Below are 21,327 nucleotides of genomic sequence, written 5' to 3'. Positions count from 1 at the left end.
TTCAGGTTAGTAACAGAAAACAGTAAACATGTTCTTCGCTGCTGTTTTTTTTTTTTTTTTCAACTAAACAGAGAAGCTCAGATTTTAAGTGCTATGGTGCTCAATTTTAGGTATGTATGAATGTTGGTGGGTGTTGGAATAGTTGTATGTGTCAAAGGATACTGACATAGAGTTCTATGTAGAAATGGCAGATAGCAAGTTACTAAATGGTTAACTGTGAATTTTTGACCTAATTTCTAAGGACTCATTTGCTCTTGCGTTTCCTTATGCTTTAAGAAAAAACTTTGCAAGAGTCTGGTTCTTGGAGTTCTTGTCCAAGGTTTAGGTCAGCATCAATATGTTGACTTTGATTGTCTATGCCAATCTCCATCACACAGAAAATGCCACTTTCTACTAAAATTTGGCTTTACTTAGGAATTAAAAATAGTGTAAGACTGGAATAAAGTGGAAAGCTATAGAATAAATGTACCTGTAAAATCTAAGAGTAACATTGCTTTCCTTAACTCTGAACCTTGCTTTTAAAATGATATTTGTTTCAATAAAACTTCTAATAACTGTTTCTTCACCACAAGAAAAAGCTGGCTACATCAATTTGCTAATTGGGATAATGAAATAACACTAATCTCTGCTCCAGTCACAATTAAGGTATTAGAAATTATTAGTCTAAATTTAAAAAATGTAACTTTTTATTGTTTTAACATTTGGATATGTTCCTTGTATTTTTGTGGTTTGAATTTCTTCTTAGTTGTTAAATTTGTTTAGATCCTGGGGGGGCAGTAACTTCAACCTATTTTTTTAAGTTACAGAAGTTACAAAATGAACATAAATATACTAGCCAGCAACCAGGAATAGTTATTTACCAGCAGGAAGTACGATCCATCAAAACTCAAAATAAATTCTAAAAGAAGTTTATGTTCAAAATGCTCTTCAAAACATATTAGAAGCAGGATCGAAGTAGAGAAAAGGGGATACATCGGATTCCCCACTGCCTTCCATACAGAACTGGGGAACAGCATTTTCAATAGTATTTGCAGTATCTTCTTGTATAGCAGAAATATCCAGAGTTACAAATTCAGGGTCATATAATGTTGGTAAGACATTTGATGGGTTGTTCAGATCATCCAAAAGGGTGTTGTTAGAATCTTGAAGATTTTCTCCAAAATCAAATACTGGTGTCTCATCTAATAGCGAAAGCTGGGAGTTTTCCTTGCATTGCATCACCTGTTCATCTGTGGATTGACAGCATTTTGTTACATATAATGTAGTAAGAAAAAAATTTAAAACAAAGTATAATTCACAAGTCTTACACTGTTAAATGCTTCGTGGAAGACATTAAGTGTCATCCTTCTATTTTTCTGAGTCATACTTTTCTTTTTTTTCCTCCTTTATTAATTTATTCTTGTTACATCTCAATGGTTATCCCATCCCTTGTATCCTCCCATTCTTCCCTCCCTCCCATTTTCCCCTTATTCCCCTCCCCTATGATTGTTCCTGAGGGGGATTACCTCCCCCTCTATATGATCATAGGGTATCAAGTCTCTTCTTGGTAACCTGCTGTCATTCCTCTGATTGCCACCAGGTCTCCCCATCCAGGGGACATGGTCAAAGGTGAGGCACCAGAGTATGTGAGAAAGTAATATCCCACTCTCCACTCTACTGTGGAGAGTGTTCTGTCCATTGGCTAGATCTGGGTAGGGGCTTAAGGTTTACCGCCTGTATTGTCCTTGGCTGGTGCCTTAGTTTGAGCGGGACCCCTGTGCCCAAATCTGCCTATCATAATGTTCTACTTGTAGGCTTCTAGGACCCTCTGGGTCCTTCTACTTTGCCTTTCTCCCATGATTCTCTCATCTAGAGTCCTACTAGAATGTCCTCTCCTCTGTCTCAGTTTCCTGGTAAGTGAAGGCTTTCGTGGGACATGCCCGTTGGGCTAATATGCAGATATAAGTGAGTATATGCCATTTGCGTCTTTCTGCTTCTGGGTTAACTCACTCATTATGATCATTTCTAGCTCAATCCATTTATCCACAAATTTCGGGAATTCCTTGTTTTTAATAGCTGAATAGTATTCCATAGTGTATATGTACCACAGTTTCTTTATCCATTCTTCTATTGAGGGACACTTAGGCTGTTTCCATGTTCTGGCTATTATGAATAAGGCTGCTATGAACATGGTTGAGCAAATTTTCTTGCTGTGTGCTGGAGCATCTATTCCAGCGAAGAAAAAAATACTATTATCCTTACAAGTTATTATCAGCCTTTCCTGTTTTCCTATTTTTGATGCTTCTGTATAGGAAAAGAGATCTAATTACACTGAAATATATGTTTGGAATTAAGGAGGCACTAACCACTAGAACATAACTTTGGTAGACTACACTATCCACAAAAATCTAAGGTTAACTGTGAATGACTAGGTTTAGGAAACAATAAAGGACTTATTTTCTGAAAAAGAACTTTCAATGGCATGTGAAAAACACAAGCTTATACTGCATCCTTTTCATGTTTTGTCATATTTTTGTCTTAAAATCAGCCACATAATACTATATTCTCCCTTATGTTTATATATTCATTATCAAGGTTCTTTCATATATATGAAATCTTATTTAAAATTACCAATGAAATAAGACAAGTAGTTTATACAACCATTGACTGAGGCTCTCAAATGGTAAGTGGCTTGCCAAGGGTCATTTGGGTAGTCAGTTGTGAGCCTGGAATGAGGACATACATTTTCTGATAATTCTGCAAATATCATTTTGTACCTTTTTCCCCATTGGTGTCAAGCAGACTTCTCTCTTCTTCATTTCTCATTAAACTTAGACCCTGGGTACAAAGAGAAAACATTGAAATCCTTATCAATGTGTCGTTTTTGTGTGTGATGAAATTAAATAACTGAGATAAAATCTTTCCCTTGAGGCTGTGAGAGTATGGTGTGTTTTTGCAAATATGGGGCCTTAGTTTCATTTCTCTGCACCCAAAGAAGCACATTTCTTGGAAGATTAACAAAGTTAAGAAAAGAACATTTCCATTTATCTCGTTTTCTAAAAGTATAGTTTTTTTCCCTAACTGCTGTTTAGGCAGAAGAAAAAAATCAATTCACAGTACATCTACAGCCAATGATACCACGTCGGTTTACTTTTTACTTAACTTGAACTAATATCTACCAGTATTTATTGGACAAAACAGAAGCAAACACAGTACTACTATATTTGAACACGCATGTTTGAACCTCAATAATGAGAGTCACCAAATATGCCTACTATGTCTGGCAAAAAGGAAACAATACTTCTTTCAAGTCATTTCTGTCTAAATAGGATAACAAGAATAACTTCACCTCTTGTCTAACCCCATTATTGATCAGTGATGAAAAATAATGCTTCCATCTATACAGCTTCCATAGTTGAACAAATCATACTGAGAGAATAGGGCTTTATTTTTCTCTTTTTCATTTTTTAAAAAGTTTAAAAAATTTTTGTCTTAGCACAGCAACAATAATAAGATCTTACTAAACTAAGAGAAAGACCTGCAAGTATACTTTTAAGACAGGAGGAATTGTATTTCCTTACTGTTTGTAGGCAAGTAAGGATTTTCTTTTAATTTTATTAATTTATTTAAAATATAATTACATCACTTACCTCCCTCCAGCCCCTCCCAAGTTCCATCCCTTTAACTCTTCCATGTGTATACCCTCACTCAGCAAGGAGGATTTTTTGTTTGTTTTGAGATAGGGTTTCTCTATGTAGTCCTGCCTGTCTTGAAGTTCACTATGCTGACCTCAAATTCATAGATTCTTCTGCCTCTGTCTCCTGAGTGCTGGGATTAAAAGTGTGTGCCACCACATCTGGTTGAGGGAGATTTTAATAAACAAAATTTTCAAAAACTACAAGCCCCATTTTTTGTATTTCTATTTTATTTTCCAGTGATAATTATAGCCATATCATAACCCAATATATTGCAGTGGAAGTTCAGGCTTTATTTGATAAAACTGGGTTAACTATTCAATATTAATACAGTAATACATTTAGTATTCAGATATTTGATCATGGCAGAAACTAAAATGTAGATTTTCCCCTTAGGAAATATTTTCACTAAATTTTCATGCAAAATCATAAATTTGTGGCATAAGAGAAAGGTTGGTATTCTGTAGTATTTTAAAAAAAATGGATAAAAGATGGGTAATGTGCTATATCAATATTACTAACACAGTCTTGTTCTCACCCTGCCCCCAACATGGCTCACATGTCTCTCAATGAATTACCTTGGTCATAAAGAATAATTTAATTTATAAGACAATATTTGTGGCTGGAAAACATTCTGTTAAACAAAGTAACCAAGCTCAGAAAACGAAATACCACATGATCTCATAGGTGGATTCGAGCCTCTAAGTGTTAAATATATGTATCATAATAGAAGTAAATATTGCTAAAGGTCAAGAAACTTGAAAAGGGTCCATTAAATGGGAAATAAATCGAGTAGCTTTAAGGGATCAGGATGGGGAAGACAATAGAACAAAGTAGAAGGAGAATACTAGTGGCAAATAGGGATAGAGAGCGAGAAGGGTGAGGGGGGAGTGACAGGGAGATGCAACTAAAATTAAATGCATGTGAAAGTACCATATGGAAGGCTGCTACTAGGGAAGCTGAGGAAAAGAATATTAACAAATATATTACCTTCCTCTTTATACTTTCCTTAGACACTTGAGGGAAGTCCTCAAGAAAAGTGTGTTATTTCAGGATATATAGTATAAAAGCCCATTAAATTGAACATATAACCTCAATTATGATCATATAGATTAGAACATGATAAGATTCTTCTTGATTTAATTTATTTTATTAATTTATTTTTATTACATCTCAATGGTTATCCCATCCCCTGTATCCTCCCATTCCTCCCTCCCTCCCATTTTCCCCTTACTCCCCTCCCCTATGACTGTGACTGAGGGGGACTTCCTCCCCCTTTATATGCTCATAGGGTATCAAGTCTCTTAAACAAAGCAATTTCCTAGAAAAATAGCAGTTCATTTAGAAGCATATATCATTTTTTTGAAATAAGTTCTTACTGTATTTTTTAGGTTGGCCTTGAACTGTTGAATACAAGAGATTCTTCTGCATCATCATCCCAATTAGCTGGGACTATATGTGTATGTACTATAAGTACTTGTGACATTGTACAAAGCTTGCCAATAATTTATTATCAATACTTATTTTGTAAATGTGTGAACAAAGAATCTGTACTTAATCAAATGAGTTTCTAATGTATCTTGTAAGTACCCCAAAATATTACCGTATTGAAAACACATTAAGCTGGACAGGTTTTGTAATTAATCAGTATTAAGGCCCTTAAGAAAAAATGTGAATAGGTCAGTGAGAGAATATAGTGTACCTTAAACTATCTCATACTATTCACTTAACTGAAAAGATTTTCTGCTAATAATCTACTATGGCAATATTCACCAGTAAATGTATGAATAGATGATGTATAAAAAAGAATAAAGAGAAGAAACATGGATTTTACATTGGTTTCTGCCATGATATCCATATTAGGTAAAGTTTCAGATTTGTTTTTCATCAAAACAGGAAGTTCCCAACAGGCTAGATGAAAAGAAATTACGAGGAAGATGCTCTAAATGGAATGATATATTATAAATAAATATCTAAGCATCTAGCAATCACAGAAAAGGGATTTTGTACAGCACTGAAAGAGACTGTGAGAAGAATAGGAACTTTGGATACATAAAACCACTATAAACAAAACATCATGATTTTATATCACAGAATACTTTAATATTTACTATTTTAAGTTATGATAAATTGTACAGACATATTTTGATGTTGCTATGAGGAAGAGAGACAAAATGATTTCAGAAAACTAGGCAAACATGAAATATACTTAATTGGAAAAGCCAAGTAAAAGCACAGGTTTCTTGAGTCCCAGGCTTGATATAAACCAGTGCTAATTCTCATATATCATTCTATTTTTTTAGCAATGAATATAAATGCAGGAAAGACACACATTTGAGTTGATAAGCTTACCTCACTAAGGTGATCAAAGTCATAATTCACTGTCTTCACTGATAGTAATGAATTTAGCTCCACCAAATTCTCGTCAGTTTGCTGTGTATTCATTTTATCACTTCAGTGAAAAACAGATAGGGAGTGAAGGTCAAAGCACAGTATTTTTACTTCTAAGAAAGAACTTTTGAGAAAATCCAACTGACAATAAGTTGAAAAGATTATGCTGGCTTTTCAACGAAGAAATCACAAACCAATACTGCAATTTTCAGTTACAGATATCTCACTTCCAAACTATAAAGCCTACTGCTGTAAGATTGCAACATGTGATTCACCAGTTGTAACTCAGAGTAGTCCATTTCTCAGTCAAATTTCAGAGCTTTCAACCCAATGAACTCAGAAAAAGGATGAACAGATTTTTATCAAGAGTTGTTACTTTATGTGCATATCATGAGTCTACAGTGAAGTTTGGGATCAAGCTGAAGAGGGTCTTTTGGGTGTATTTGTCAGGAGGATATTTATATAGCAAGCCTTTGTGAACTTTACCCTTTGAGGTTGGGTGATAAATGAGAGCTAGTAATGAGGAATAATACAAATATAAGATGAGAAACATTCAAACAGACAATTGCAAGAACTACTGACAGAGATGTGCTGACAGTGGAACCTTTGTGGCGCCAATTTGGTAGTATTTTTGAAGAAGCATACACAACTTTCAAGTTTTAGGAAGTGAAGGCATTGCTTCTTTTTTCTTATAGTTCTGTTCTAAGAAGGAAGTGTCACTCTTATTTCAGAGCTAATAATGGGTATAGAATGGAGTATTTTACACTAACAATGATGTGTTCTCATTTTCATACCAGAGAAGAAACACTAAATATATTATCAGAGTATATCTGTAATACATGACAATCAATGACAATGTCAGGAATTGGGGTATCTAAGGGAAATGTTTCTTTAATCACATCATACTTCCCTCAGCACACTATTAAACATTTTTCAAAACCATGTAATTGAATGCCTAGATTAAAGATGGAGGACACTGAATACCTGTTGATGATACTGTTACACAGAATGTCTGATTCATTGTTGATCAAAATTGAATCCTGAGAAGAATGAACTAATTCTGAAGAAATATTATTAGGTTCTTGCTCAGAGGCTTCCTCAATTATTTGGTCTTGTAAAGATGGCATGGTCAATTCTAACGGAAAGGTTAGCGAATGATCATTCATAGGAATATCCTGAACTGATGCATTAGGATGTTTTCTGAAAAATAGTGCAGAAAAATATTAACCCAAAATGTTGCAAGAATTCAAATCACATGGGCTATTATATATCCATTTATATTGTATAAGCAGATTTGCAATGCTCAGATAAAAATTTATTTTGTGCCACTATGCTTTCCTTTACTTTCATTTATATAATATACAATACAATGCTCTAACATACTGATAGGCCATATGATTAGTTAGCAATTAAAAATACTATTAGTCATTCATGAAGCATAAATGAACCTTAGAAACATGCTAAGAGAAGTAAACCAAACACGAAAGACCACTTGTATGATTCTATTGATATTAAGTGCCCAAGATAGTCAAATTTAATACTTAGAGACACAAAATAAGTTTTATAAATTGGAATAAAAAATAATATCAGGGTAATCAAAATACTCTCATGATGAATTATGAGGGCAAATGAACAACTTAGTAACTGCACTATAAGGAACTGAAACATCATAAATGTAGATATTTTATAATATAACTTGTATTCACACATATAACTTATATCAACTATGTTTCAATTAACCAATGACTAGGTGAGTAAAATGTATGTACATATATACAACAGAATATTATTATTATTATTTAAAATAAATTCATTTAATTTTATGTGCACTGGTATGAGAGTGTCAGATCCCTTCGAACTGGAGTTACAGACAGTTGTGATTGCTGGGAATCGAACCCAGGTCCTTTGGAAGGGCAGGCAGTGCTCTTAGCCACTGAGCCATCTCTCCAGCCCCCAGAATATTATTTATGAATAAATTCTGACACTAAACTCTGTCACATCAATTTTAATTGAGAAATAATTATGAGGCTTATTCTATTGTCATTTAAAGGAGAAAATGTAAAGGTAAAATATGGTTCTTTGATTGTTACATTATATAACAAATTATATAAGCTTATATCAAGGAAAAGATACAAAAGCCACACTGCAACCTAAAATTTCCACTGACTAGTGTATAACTATAGCAGAGGTTAATTTCATCAAAGTATTAATGATTTCTTTCTAGTAGAACAATGAGGAGGTGGAGAGATGGATGACCAGTCAACAGCACTGGCTTTCAAAAGATTTGTGTTCAATTCTCAGCACCGATAAGTTGGTTTATAACCGTTGATAATTTCATGTCTAAGTGATCCAAAGCCCTCTTCTGGTATTCATGGGCACAAGGCACACAACTGTTACCCAGACATACATGCAGACGAACACCCATGCTACACATAAACGAAAAAAAAACTTATATAGACTTATTAAATCTGATTAGTAACCACATTTTCTGTAATTTTTTTCTGAGTTGAAATTTAGAAATCTCTCAGATATTTGAACATCTACACATTGAATTTAAGAAGGCAAATTATCAAGTCAACTTTCAGGTTAATTTGTACAATTATAGTTGTTTGATAGATTTCTAATTTAGGCCTCTAGAGGCCACAAATCTTTCTTTAGTAATGGTTTTTAGTATACTCTTATTTTGAGATGTGCCTACTGTTAGGAATATTTACCCCTGTTCAATTGTCAGACATAACACTTACTACCCAGATGGCTTTCATACTGTTGGCTTTAAGATACATATAACTATAGCTCATCTATCTATCTATCTATCTATCTATCTATCTATCTATCTATCTATCTATCTATCATTTGTACAAAAATTTAACTCAGGAACTATTATTGTAATTTTTTCTAAAAATATGACTTTCTTATTATTTTTCTCTTTAAACACATTTCTTTTTTAAAAATACATTTGTTTTATCACACATGTATAAAAACAAACTATATACAGCAGGGAGAACCATGTGATAATCATGAGTTCTATAAATGTTACATTCATAGTGGTTTGGCTATTTGTATTTGTCAAGCTTGAAGTAAACGTCTTTCCTGTCTTGTTGAGTCTAAATTTCTGAATTAAGTTCAACATCTATCTTATTTCAACTCTAATAATTTAATTTCTTTATCTTGATCTAAAAAGATCTTATCTCTAACCAACTAAACTTGATTGTAAAACTATACTATCTGGCCTTCAATGCCCCTCAGAGACTTGAGAAGGAATAAAACTTAAATTCCTGAGTGCGACTTAGCAGCTTCCAAGATGTACAAATTGACTTAGACAGTTTACTGCCTGAACAGTCACCCAACACTGTATATCTATAACGTTGGTGTCTTGTCTTCGGCTTTCTGGTCCAATATCTCTGCCAGACTTATTCACAAGGCAGGAACTATTGAGAACTTGCTTACCCTGTCTTGGCAGAGTTTGGCTGTCGACTTTGCCTGCATCTAAGCTGCTCATTTTTAGGCAGAATTCTGTTAAACACATTTCTTAAACACAAGTGACTTAGCAACTAATCTCTTTTGTATTTCTAGATCTAGTATACCTATGCTCACTGCTATGACTTTTGCCTTAATTAATTTACCCCTATCATAATATTCTACCCCTTATGTTTCCTTTTGATATTGGTCACTAGAAGGCTTTTCCTTCCACCTAAAGCCAGGTGTGGTGAAACAACCCTTTAATCCCAGCACTTGGGAGGAAAAGGCAGGCAGATTTTTATGAGTTCTAGGCCAGCCTGGTATACATAGTGAATTCCAGGACAGACAACGCTACATGGTGAGAACCTGCCTTAAAAACAAACAGACAAGGTCTTTAACCCACTTGGACTTGAGTTTTTGTACAGGATGATAAATATGGATCTATTTGAATTTTTCTACATGTAGCCTTCCAGTTAGACCAGCACCATTTGTTGTAGATGCTGTCTTTTTTCCATAGTATGGTTTTGGCTTCTTTGTCAAAAATCAAGTGTCCATGGTTGTGTGGGTGAGTTTCTGGGTCTTCTATTAAATTCTATTATTCAACCAAGCCTTTTTGTATTGCAGTACCATGCTGTTTTTATTACTGTTTCTCTACAGTACATCTTGGGATCAGGGATAGAGTTTCTGCTGGAATATCTTTTATTTTACAGGATTCTTTCAGCTATTCTGGTCTTTTCTGTTTTTCCATATGTGGAGAATTGATCCTTCAAGGTCTATAAAGAATTGTGTAGGTATTTTGATAAAGATTAAATCAGAGACACTAAATCTGTTAGATGAAAAAGTAGTGAAGAGCCTTTGAACTCATTGGCACAGGAGACAACTTCCTGAACAGAATGTCAATAACTCAAGCTCTAAGATCAACAATTAATAAATGGGACCTCATGGAGCAAAAAAGCTTCTGTAAGGCAAAGGACACTGTCAGCAGAACAAGGCAACAGCCTACAGACTGGGAAAAGATCTTTACCAATCCTACACCTGACAAAGGCTAATATCCAAAATATATAAAGAATTCAAGAAATTAAACACCACCAACCAAATAATCCAATTTAAAAATGAGGTACAAAGCTGAACAGAAAATTCTCAGCAGAGGAATATGAAATGTCTGAGAAACACTTAAGGAAATGCTCAGTGTCCTTAGTCCTCAGGGAAATGTAAATAAAAATGACTCTAAGATTCCATCTTACATCTATCAGAATGGCTAAGATCAAAATCTCAAATGAGCAGGGCATGGAGGAAGAGGGACACTCCTTCATTGCTGGCAGGAGTGCAAAGTTGTACAACCATTTTGGAAATCAATCTGGCTCTTTCTCAGAAAATTGGGTATAGCTCTATCTTAAGACCTCGCCGTACCTCTCCTGGGCATATACCCAAAAGATGCTCCACTATACAACAAGGAAATTTGCTTGACTATGGTTCATAGTAGCTTTATTTGTAATAGCCAGAACATGGAAACAACCTTGATGTCCCTCAACACAATAATGGATAAAGAAACTGTGGTACACTTACACACTTGACTCTTACTCAGTTATTAAAAACAAGGAAATCTTGAAATTTGCAGGCAAATGCATAGAACTAGAAAAGATCGTCCTGACTGTGATAATCCAGACCCAGAAAACCACGCATGGTATATACTCACTTATAAGTGGATATTAACTCAAATTCGATGTCCTGGATTCTGGGCAGAGCTCTGAGAGTTGTATGGAAGAGTGAGGGGATGGAAAGAACTGGAGGGGTCAGGAGCTCCACAGGGAGACCATCAAGGCTTGTGGATCTGGACACAGGGGGGCCTGCACAAACTGATACACCTACCAAAGACAATGCAAGCAGAGAAACTAGACCCCATGTTCAGATGTAGCAGATGGACAGCCAATTCTTCTCCATGTGTGTGTGTGGTGGGGGAGGGGGGACTGCTGCTGAACCTCTTACATGCATTCTGATACCCATGATTTGATCACTGCCCCTTGGCAGTGCGGCTTTGAGGGAACACAGAGGAAGGGGATGTAGGCTATCCTGATGAGACCTGATGGACTGTGACCAGAAGATGGGGAACTAGGTCCCCCTCTGTCAGAGGCCTGGGGGAGGGGAATGGAGCAGAAGGGGGAGGGAGGGTGGGAACAGGAAGATAAGAGCAAGGGGCTAACAATCGGGATGTAATGTGAATAAATTATAATAAATAAAAAATCAATGAAAAATAAAAATGGGAAAAACCCAAAGAGACAAAAAGTCTAAACAAATGTTTAAGCATTTAATGCTTTAAATGTTCAAATAAACCTCAATATCTAGATGTCTCCCAGCAATAAAACATATTTTAGAATAGCATACACAAATAAAGTTATTAAATATTGGTTAAGATGTTCTATTTACAGCTGGGCATGGTGGCACACACTTGCAATCCCAGCAATCAGGGAAGCAGAGTCAGGCAGATGTCTGTGAGTTCAAGGTGAGACTGTTCTACAAAGTGAGTTCAGGACAGCCAAGGATACACAGAGAATCTCTGTCTTGAAAAAACAAACAAAAACTCTGGTGCCCCATATTTGACCATGTCCCCTGGATGGGGAGGCCTGGTGGCACCCAGAGGAAGGATAGCAGGCTACCAAGAAGAGACTTGATACACTATGCGCATATATTGGGGGAGGAAGTCCCCCTCAGTCACAGTCATAGGGGAGGGGAGTAAGGGGAAAATGGGAGGGAGGGAGGACTGGGAGGATACAAGGGAGGGGATAACCATTGAGATGTAATATGAATAAATTAATAAAATAAAATAAAAAAGAAAAAACAAACAAAAATGTTGCCTTTACAAAAAACTCATAGAAAAGTACATGTGTAATTTTAAAAAAATGCTTCAAGCCCTGCATCCAAAGTCAAAGTGTGACATTAACATTTTGGTGGTCTGATCAGACTTAAGTCCTGCTCAACAGGAAAAAAAATTATGCTTAGTGTTGGAAACTTATCCAACTACCATGGACTAACAAAACCCTAAAGGAGAACCTACAAACACGAGTTTGCTGAGCCAGGATAATTCCTAACTATATACTAAATACCTAAAACTACAATATGTGTAACTCTCACCGCTCATCAAAGAAGATTCTCTTTGCAAGAGAAGGAAACTGTTGCAAAGAGCCCACGACTCTTTAAAAAATGCAGAAAACAACTGATTGTGGGTGTGTAGCCCCAGTGAGTGCATTTACAATACAACGTCTGCACCTAATGTTCAGGGAACATTGCAAAAGAAGGGGCCAAAAGATAGTAAGAGTCAGAGGACCAGTAAATATTCTGTGAGATTGTCTTCTAAAAATGACGGGAAGCTATACTCACGTACTTCAATAATATGGCTGTGTAAACAAGACCTGAACAAAGTCATCTCCAACAGACTTGCTAATAAGAAGGGCCCCACCCTAGACAATTACTACAGACACCTAATGGCTTTTGAGAGAGGGAAATTAGTCTTCCACAGGAATGAACCCCCTACTGATTATCCAGTACCGATTTGTCAGACCTGAAACCATATATATACAAAACACCCACTAAAAGGACTCAGAGGGTTGCATGCTTAATGCATATTAATGCATATATAAATATAAAACTGATAATGAAAAAGAAGCCACAAATTTGAGAGTGAGAATGGTAACATGGGAGTGGTTAAAGGGGAAGGGAGAATTGCTGTAACTATATTTTAATTTTTAGCATGTATACAAACTCCAAAAACAATTCAGTAGGTATGTGGTGTATGTATGTGTGTATGCTTGCCTATGCATTTGAATGTGGAGGGCAGAGGTCAATATCAAGTGTCTTTATCTCTCCCTTGTTTTTCAGGACAGAGTCTCTCTAGTCAATGTGGAGCTTGCTATTTATACTATGTTGGCTGGTCTGTGAGCATGCAATATCTGGCGGTTTCTTTCCTTCAGTGCCAGGGTTATGGGATCCTGTCATTATGCCCGACTTTCACGTGGTGCTGGAGAACCACACTAAGGTCCTCAGGTTTCCATAAGCAAGCACTTTACCCACTGAACCAGTTCCCTAATCCTTGAAAATCTCAAGTTTGTTGACCTCCCCCCCAAATATCTACTTGCTATATTTATTAAATTTGTAATGTGTACTAATTTATTTTTTATAGAGTGAAGTCATTCAACCTAGGTAATTCTGTGTGCTAGACAATTACTTTATGAATGAGCATTGGCTTAAGCCCTTTAACTTATTTTCCTTTTTTAAATAAGTGTAACAGTTTTCTATAAGAATTTCAGACATTCAACATGTAATCATCAACATATATGCATGTATATATACATATATAATGTGATTGTGTTGTGTAGTAATAAAATCCAGGTCAAACTGCTTTGTAAGTATTTTTTGTTGTTTATGAAGAGGAATAAGCATTTAAATGGACTAAATTACTACTGTATAAAAATATATACAGATGAATAATATATTGCTAATGTATCATCAGTATTATGTTTCATTCCAATATATTGCCCACAAACCTGCTTACCCATCATCTCCACTTGGCTGGTCTACAGATGAAATTAGCTTTTTGAAATTTTTCCAAATTGGTGAAACTCTATCAAGGAGATTTTTATATTTGTCTTCAACAAATTCATAACCATCTTTTAATATCTCCATCTAAATAGAAAGGTTAGAGAAAATAACAGTTGGCTGTGCTTCTGTGTATATATCTAGAATTTCTTGGATCATAATTCATACAATTCCCATTGAAACTCTTTAACGATTATGTAAAAATAACAGGAACTAGAACTAGATATTTTATTAACAACACTTTAGTTTTTAACCCATTCACCACCACCATTTTGCTTCAAAATCTTACAGCTTCTTTCTGCATTTCCTCTGGAATATGGAAATCCTGATGATCCCGTTCAGAATCTGAAGCTCCAGTTATGAATGGTAATGACCTGTAATGAAATCCCGAAATTTAATGTCATAAATATATTAATGTTGTAATGATCGGCCAACTCTGTTGTATAAAACCCAAGTTTTATTCACCCTTTGACATATTCACATCAGAAATTAGTGCTTTAGGTCTCAGGTCTTAGTATCAAAGATAAAGTACACTGCACATTTAACTTAAAATCACTTAAAAGAGTGGGAGATCATTTGGAATTGTATCTTTGTATACTAGTCACCTTTTAGAAGGTTTAAATTTTTTAATGTACCTTGTAATCTAAAACTAAAGCAGAAATTAAAATCTCTTTGAATTATGCCTTATTCTTGAGCTAGGCCAAACAAAAGACAGATAAAGCCTGGGACATTTTACTACATTCAAAGTAAATATTCACAATAATTATGGTGTCTGGATATGCTTATTAATGGATTTTAGTAAGGACTAAATTCCTTCAAGTAACTTATGAATATACAATTCTATATACTGAAAAAAATTTTTTTTTGGTTTTTCGAGACAGGGTTTCTCTGTGTAGCCTTGGCTGTCCTAGACTCACTTTGTAGACCAGGCTGGCCTCGAACTCACAGCGATCCGCCTGCCTCTGCCTCCCGAGTGCTGGGATTAAAAGTATATACTGAAATTATTAAATGAATATGATCAGAAAATGGAAAGCAAACTAAAAATGAGGAATTATGTAACTAGAAAGCCATCACCATACAGCATAATAGTATTATAAAATTCAATTAGAAATCTTCAATTAGAGACTTCAGCATCAATCTCAACCATCCAGCAAGCTAAGAGTGCAAGTTGGGACTTCCAGCCTTGCTGCAGATCTTCTCTCCGCCCCCATTCTTCTGTATTTAAACAATATTTAGGGCAATATAGCAGGTGAGCCTGGTTCCTCAATGTTCACATTCTATATTCCCCCACCCTCACCGATTTCTCTGTACACTTGCCTCCTTCTTTTATCTCTCTAAAAGAACAGGTGCTGGCTTGGTTTACATGGTCTCAGGGCCTCAGCTTCCTTGGAAATGAGGCTGTTATTCATTATTTGAGTGCATATTTATACTTGTCTTTTTCACTTTATATTTAACCAAAACTCCCATATCCTTCCCTCCTCTTTCTTCTTTTTGCTTCTATCATCCCCCTTTTATATATGTTCCACTCTTTTATTTTCTTCATCGCAACCTAATGGTAACCACTAGTCTCAGTGTGATTTCCTGCTTGCTTTGATTTCTCATATTTACCATAACTAATATATTAGTTTGTATATTGCTTTAAGTGTCCATTCACTTCTTAAAACAACTGATGCTTAAGGAGAAAGGACTGAGTACTTTGTAGTTAACAGGTATTATATTTTCATAGTGGGTTTATTGATGGATAATGATGTGTTTTTCTTTTCTTAGTAGGTACCTTCCCCCCCTCTGATGGTACATACTTAATCCATACATTGTGACTTGTTCAGAACTAAAAAAAATAGGAGGAACTCAGTAACAGATTTAGATGAGAGAATAAAGGCATTGCTATAGAATACATAGGAGTCAGAAAATTCACCTCTTCCTCTTTTTTAGTGCTGTATGGTTTCTAGTCATAGAATCCAAGATAAAATGGAGAACCTGCAAACAACAGAGACCATTTTAGCGATGACACCATTTTCTATGTTTAGGTAAATCAATAATAAGACAGGAACGTTGCATGAGATTGTAGAAAACACAGGTATAACTTTGTATAATTACCATTTGTTTTTCACAAGACTTCATATTGGATCTATTTTATATTTAAGCACAAAGTGACATCAAATAACAATAATTCCCAGAAAAGAAAAGCAATAACTCCTTTAAAGAACAACTTATACCTGGGTCAACAGCTGCTGTTGCTCAGAGTACTTCTTTCTTAGGTTTGTAACTTCAATACATAGGTCTGAATAGTCCCTGAAATATAATAGATTACTTGAATGAAGACAGATATTACTGTTTCTCAAAATTCTGAAAATAAAATATCTTTAAAAATGTTGAATTGTCTGAGTTAATAGTATCCATTATGTTCTTCACAAAATTATACCCTTATTATCCTAATGGAATATTGTTGCCTTTTAGTTTAAAATTACTGCCTTTATTAGTTAATTAGTTCACTCAAACTTCAGAGCTTTGAGTTTTTAGTGGTGCTGATAATAACACAGAGCACTGCACATGCTAGGAAACCAGTCTACCACGACGTTGCATGCCCATCCCATACACTTAAAGTCTTGAATGCTCAGATTAACTTGATACTTTTGAGCTTCAGTGATCAATAGGATGGCAGACATTATATTTAAATTGCTTGTACAACCTACCTTAATTCTTTTATAGACTTGAGAATACAAAATCATAAATTCCTTATTGTTCCTCCAATCACTGGAGGAGAAAAAGACTTCATACAAGTATATAAGAACAAATAAATCTATAGGTTAGTAGTTTTTATACCAGACTATCACATTTACATTGCTATTAAATACTACAAGAGACACATGCTATCATATTACATTTCTAATACTGAATTAGTTTTATATATAAATTGTCATTGAATGTTGTGTTTTAAGAATAAACAATATTCTTTTTTCTCAATAGAGTTGAATGTACTTGCTTACAGATATGCTCCCTCTCATCAGAGGCACTGCTTGAAGTGCACAATGTAAGAACATATCTTTGTTCAAAGAGAATAGAAATGATAGAGTTAGAAGCATGAATGCAAAACTTGGGATATGTTAGCAGCACTACAATTATGGCTTTGGAGAATATCAACTTGGTTATGTGCTTTCCTAGGCTTTGAAGTTTAGTTTGGTTACATACTTTGGAATGTAAGTACACTCAACATTCAAAGGAGCCCACAACAATTAGCCATAAACTCAGTTCCACAGGAAATGGATGGAACTAGAAATTATTATACTGAATGAGGTAACCCAGATGCAGATAAACACTTTATGCTCTTTCTTATTTGTGGTTCTGATTTATGAGTATTGAGATGTGAGTGTATAGATTGGAGTTACCACAAATACAAAGAAAGCTAAAAGGGACCAATGAGGAGGATGAGGGGTGAGTAGGAGGAAGAAGAGGAGAAGTTCTAGTTAGGGGAATAGCAGGACACAGGTACCATGAAGGGGAAATGGGGAGAACTGAGGGCACTTTGTGAATGGCGAATGTATTAGCATTCCCTAAAGAAACAGAATCAATAGAATTAATATATACATTCAAATGGTTTGTTAGACTGGCTTATAATGATGTGGCTTATACTAACTATATGTATGTGTTGAGAATTTCTTACTCTTCTACTCATTTTGAAATATATATTAACAGAGTACCAGAATCTATTCACAGTCTTCTTTCTGACTCCTTGCCTTTCTGTGTAATGATTATCATTTCACTATTGTATTAAGTGGGGGAATAAAGCTATACTTAGAAAGTACTACGCTGTTTGTCTTGTAGAAGAATATATTCCATATATAGTTAAGGTAACTAGGAATGGACTTGTGACAGCTAATCTTGCTTCTCAACTTGACCACATCTGGAATCAGCTAAAACTCAAGCTTCTGGGCACTCCCATGAAGGATTTTCTTGATCAGATTATTTGAAGCAAGAAAAAACACCTAACTCTGTGCCACACCTAATGGCAATCCTCATAAGAGGACAATGAAGAAGGAAGCTTTGCTTTTGCCTTATTGTCTTCAGTGTCACTGGCAAGTTCACCTATCCTATTGCTGAGCCATTCTTTCACCAGTATTAATACCATTTGTGGGGTGGTAATTCCATTGTAGACTTATGATCAGCAGTTCTCCAGAAATTCTCCAAGTATCTAGCACCAGATTGGGACTGGTGAGACAGCTAGCCTCGTAGACTGTGCATTTACTGGATTCTCAGTTTCTCCAGTGTGACACAGTCATTATTTGACTACCCACATTGCATCTTGTAAGTCACTTTAATAAACCCACCTTCTTTGCCTTTTTTTTTTGAGACAGGGTTGCTCTGTATAACCCTGGCTCTCCTGGACTTGCTTTGTAGACCAGGCTGGCCTTGAACTCACAGAGATCCATGGCTGCCTCTGTCTTCTGGAGTGCTGGGATCACAAGTGTGTGCCATCATGCCCAGCTAATAAATCCCATTTTAATATATATGTATATATAATATTATTATATATCTCTATATAGTTTGTATCAGTCCTGTATCTTTAGAAAACTCAACCATGAATAGTTAATAAGGATTGTGGTAGCAGGAGTGGAGTATTGCTGTAACAGATATGCTCATATTGTTTGGGGGAGGACTGTGGAGGATTTTGGAACTCTGAGCTGGAAACAACATTTACTATTTAGAGCTTAATGACCTATTGTTGTTACTTGAAACATAATACTGAGAGTAGCTCAGATGATGGAGGTCTGGCCTATGAAGTCTCAGAAGAAATCAAAGACACAATTAGGGACATTCTCATGATTAGAAATCTTTGGAGGTGAAACCATTGGTTTACTGACACAATTGATACTAGTCATGTGGGGCTAAGAAATCAGCTGTGATTAAGACAAGGTCAACATTATTGAAATGAAATCTGGGAATGTTTCCTCAGCATTGGCATACAGAAGCTGTGGTCAAGAAGACACCAAGGCTGCTTCAAATGGTGGCAACAAACATTCTTGGTAGCCAAAGCAAATGGATGATTGTCAGGTTTTATTAGGAATACTAAGAGTAGGAAAATATTTTAAAGAAATCCTTGTTGCTTTGGACATAGAGAATCAGGTTCTGGTTCTACATCAGTAAAATAAAGTTGGCTTCATAAAATCCTTAATGGAAATTTACATCTTGATTTTCTACATATGGGATATTATGTTAATTGGGATTTTAATATTTAAAAATCTTACTCTTAGGAGAAACTCAAGCAATAATAACCTGTCTTTCTTTATATATCAGCAATTCATGAAAACACATATGTATATATTCTGAGAAAATGTGGTGAATCTACATATATTTAAAATCTAAATATATTAGAAATGGAATAGAATATATTAAAGTTAATTTATGAGAGAATAAAGTAGCTTACTATCATCTTTCCACCTGGTTAAACATTAAGATGCCTTTGACAAGCCACTAAACATGCAACAGCACTGAAACTTTGGGTGATAAGTTTTTTTCTTCAATTCTAAATTCTAGAGTTAACTCTTTGTTTTTTGTTTTTGTTTGCCTTTTACTTTTGAGATTATAACTTAAGTACAATGTTCTCTCTTCCCTTTCCTCCCTACAAGTCCTCCCATATATCTCTCCCTGATCTTTTTCAAATTCATGGCCTCTGGGCTGGAGAGATACCTCAGTGGTTAAGAGCACTGATGCAAAATAAGGTTGATTTTGATACATTGGTATACAATTCAAACTTAAGATTATTTTTTCATACACATTAAATATAGTGCTACTCTAATACATTGTACCTATACAACTCAATTATAATACAAGGTTTACTTCCAATACTTTGAAGGTGCTATTGCAGGCTGTTTAGGATAATTAAGTAATACAAGTTAATTGTTAATTGATCAACTCATGGTCATATTAGTTACTAATCTATTTTCATTGTAAGAATATACAGATAGGTTTAACAGATAGATAGTATTCTATAGATATATAAGGCAAAATAGATAAAGTCTTCAAAACCCTCAGAGAACTACAGAATATGACATTTAAAGATTTTTAAAAATTATTTTAAAGATCCTTTGGCAATAAGGCAGATTAACTCCTGACAACACCCAGCCTACATCAAAGAAGATGATGAGCATCAAAGAACCTCCTTGTGGAGATGGCTTCAAAGGTGGCAAACAAGCCACTGGACAAAATGTTCTCATTTGTGCTACAGACAGAATTCTGCCCCAAAGTGGGCATACTTAGATGCAGGCAGAGTTGACAAACTCTGCAAAGGTAGGATAAGCAAGTCCTCAGTAGTTCCTACTTCACAAATATGTCTGCCAGATATAATGGGCCAGAAGGCTGAAGACAATGCTCCAATGTTATAGAGAGTTTTGGGTGACTGTTCAGGTAGCGAACTGTCTCTGTCATTTCTCATAGTGCAAGCTGCTAACTTGCACTAAGATAATTAATTTTATACCTTCTTAAGTCTCTGATGGGGTTGAAGAGCAGATAGTTTAGTTTTACAATTAAGCTTAGTTGTTTAGGGGTTGACATGTTTTTAGGTCTAGATAGAAGTTTATATGTTGATAGAGATGAGATATGATAGATACTGATTTACATTAGAGTTGTAGACGCACCAAGATAGGAAAGACGTTTTCTCCAAGGCTGTCAAATTCAAATAGCCAAAACACTATGAATGTAACATTTACATAATTCCTAATTATTTTGTGGTCTTTCTTGCTGTATGTAGTTTATTGTATATATGTGAATAATATAAGCATATATGTAAATGTAAAATAAATAAAGTCTAAAAAATAAATAAAATTCCCTACATGAAAGAGCAAGATTCAATTTATCTGTGGGTACAAAGGGCAAATGTTTACAGATTGTTGTTAAGGAATATACTGGTTTAGCATATTAGTGTAGATTCTCCTCTAAAATCCCCCGAGGAGTTAGCTAGATTTCCAGTACATGGCATGATATCCTTCTTGTTGAGTGGGTTGTTAAGTCCAAGTAGAGATGACCATCAGTCCAGATGAGAAAAGTTCATCAAAACTATACATGGGATTACATGCATTATATGGCTATTTTTTTGTTGTAAAAGTCAATAATATTATTCTTCATGGATTTTTATACATATTTTAGCCACCTTCCTCTATCTTATGCATTAAAATTTTCCCCTTCCATAAACTTTTCCCATTCTTTCCATTCCCCTTAT

At 35.1% G+C, this 21,327-nt stretch overlaps 1 protein-coding gene across 1 annotated transcript in view; it reads right to left on the bottom strand.

Moving 5' to 3' along the window:
- Positions 1 to 372: 372 nt before the first annotated feature.
- The window catches only part of LOC311602586 (heat shock factor protein 3-like), a 57,347-nt gene continuing 36,392 nt past the window's right edge, over positions 373 to 21,327 (bottom strand). The window contains exons 6-13 of the mRNA XM_084790852.1: positions 16,331 to 16,406; positions 16,030 to 16,091; positions 14,404 to 14,488; positions 14,071 to 14,201; positions 7,050 to 7,265; positions 6,027 to 6,126; positions 2,757 to 2,817; positions 373 to 1,229 (exon numbers count right to left, since the gene is read on the bottom strand). Coding sequence (XP_084646978.1) covers positions 928 to 1,229; positions 2,757 to 2,817; positions 6,027 to 6,126; positions 7,050 to 7,265; positions 14,071 to 14,201; positions 14,404 to 14,488; positions 16,030 to 16,091; positions 16,331 to 16,406 — 1,033 coding nt within the window. The 3' untranslated portion in view covers positions 373 to 927. The remainder of the gene's footprint in view (positions 1,230 to 2,756; positions 2,818 to 6,026; positions 6,127 to 7,049; positions 7,266 to 14,070; positions 14,202 to 14,403; positions 14,489 to 16,029; positions 16,092 to 16,330; positions 16,407 to 21,327) is intronic.

This window comes from Acomys minous (genome assembly GCF_964271855.1).
Source record: "Acomys minous genome assembly, chromosome: 7".
NCBI lineage: Eukaryota > Metazoa > Chordata > Mammalia > Rodentia > Muridae > Acomys > Acomys minous.
Note: the sequence above shows the minus strand (reverse complement) of the source record. Positions and strands in the feature narration are given on the sequence as shown.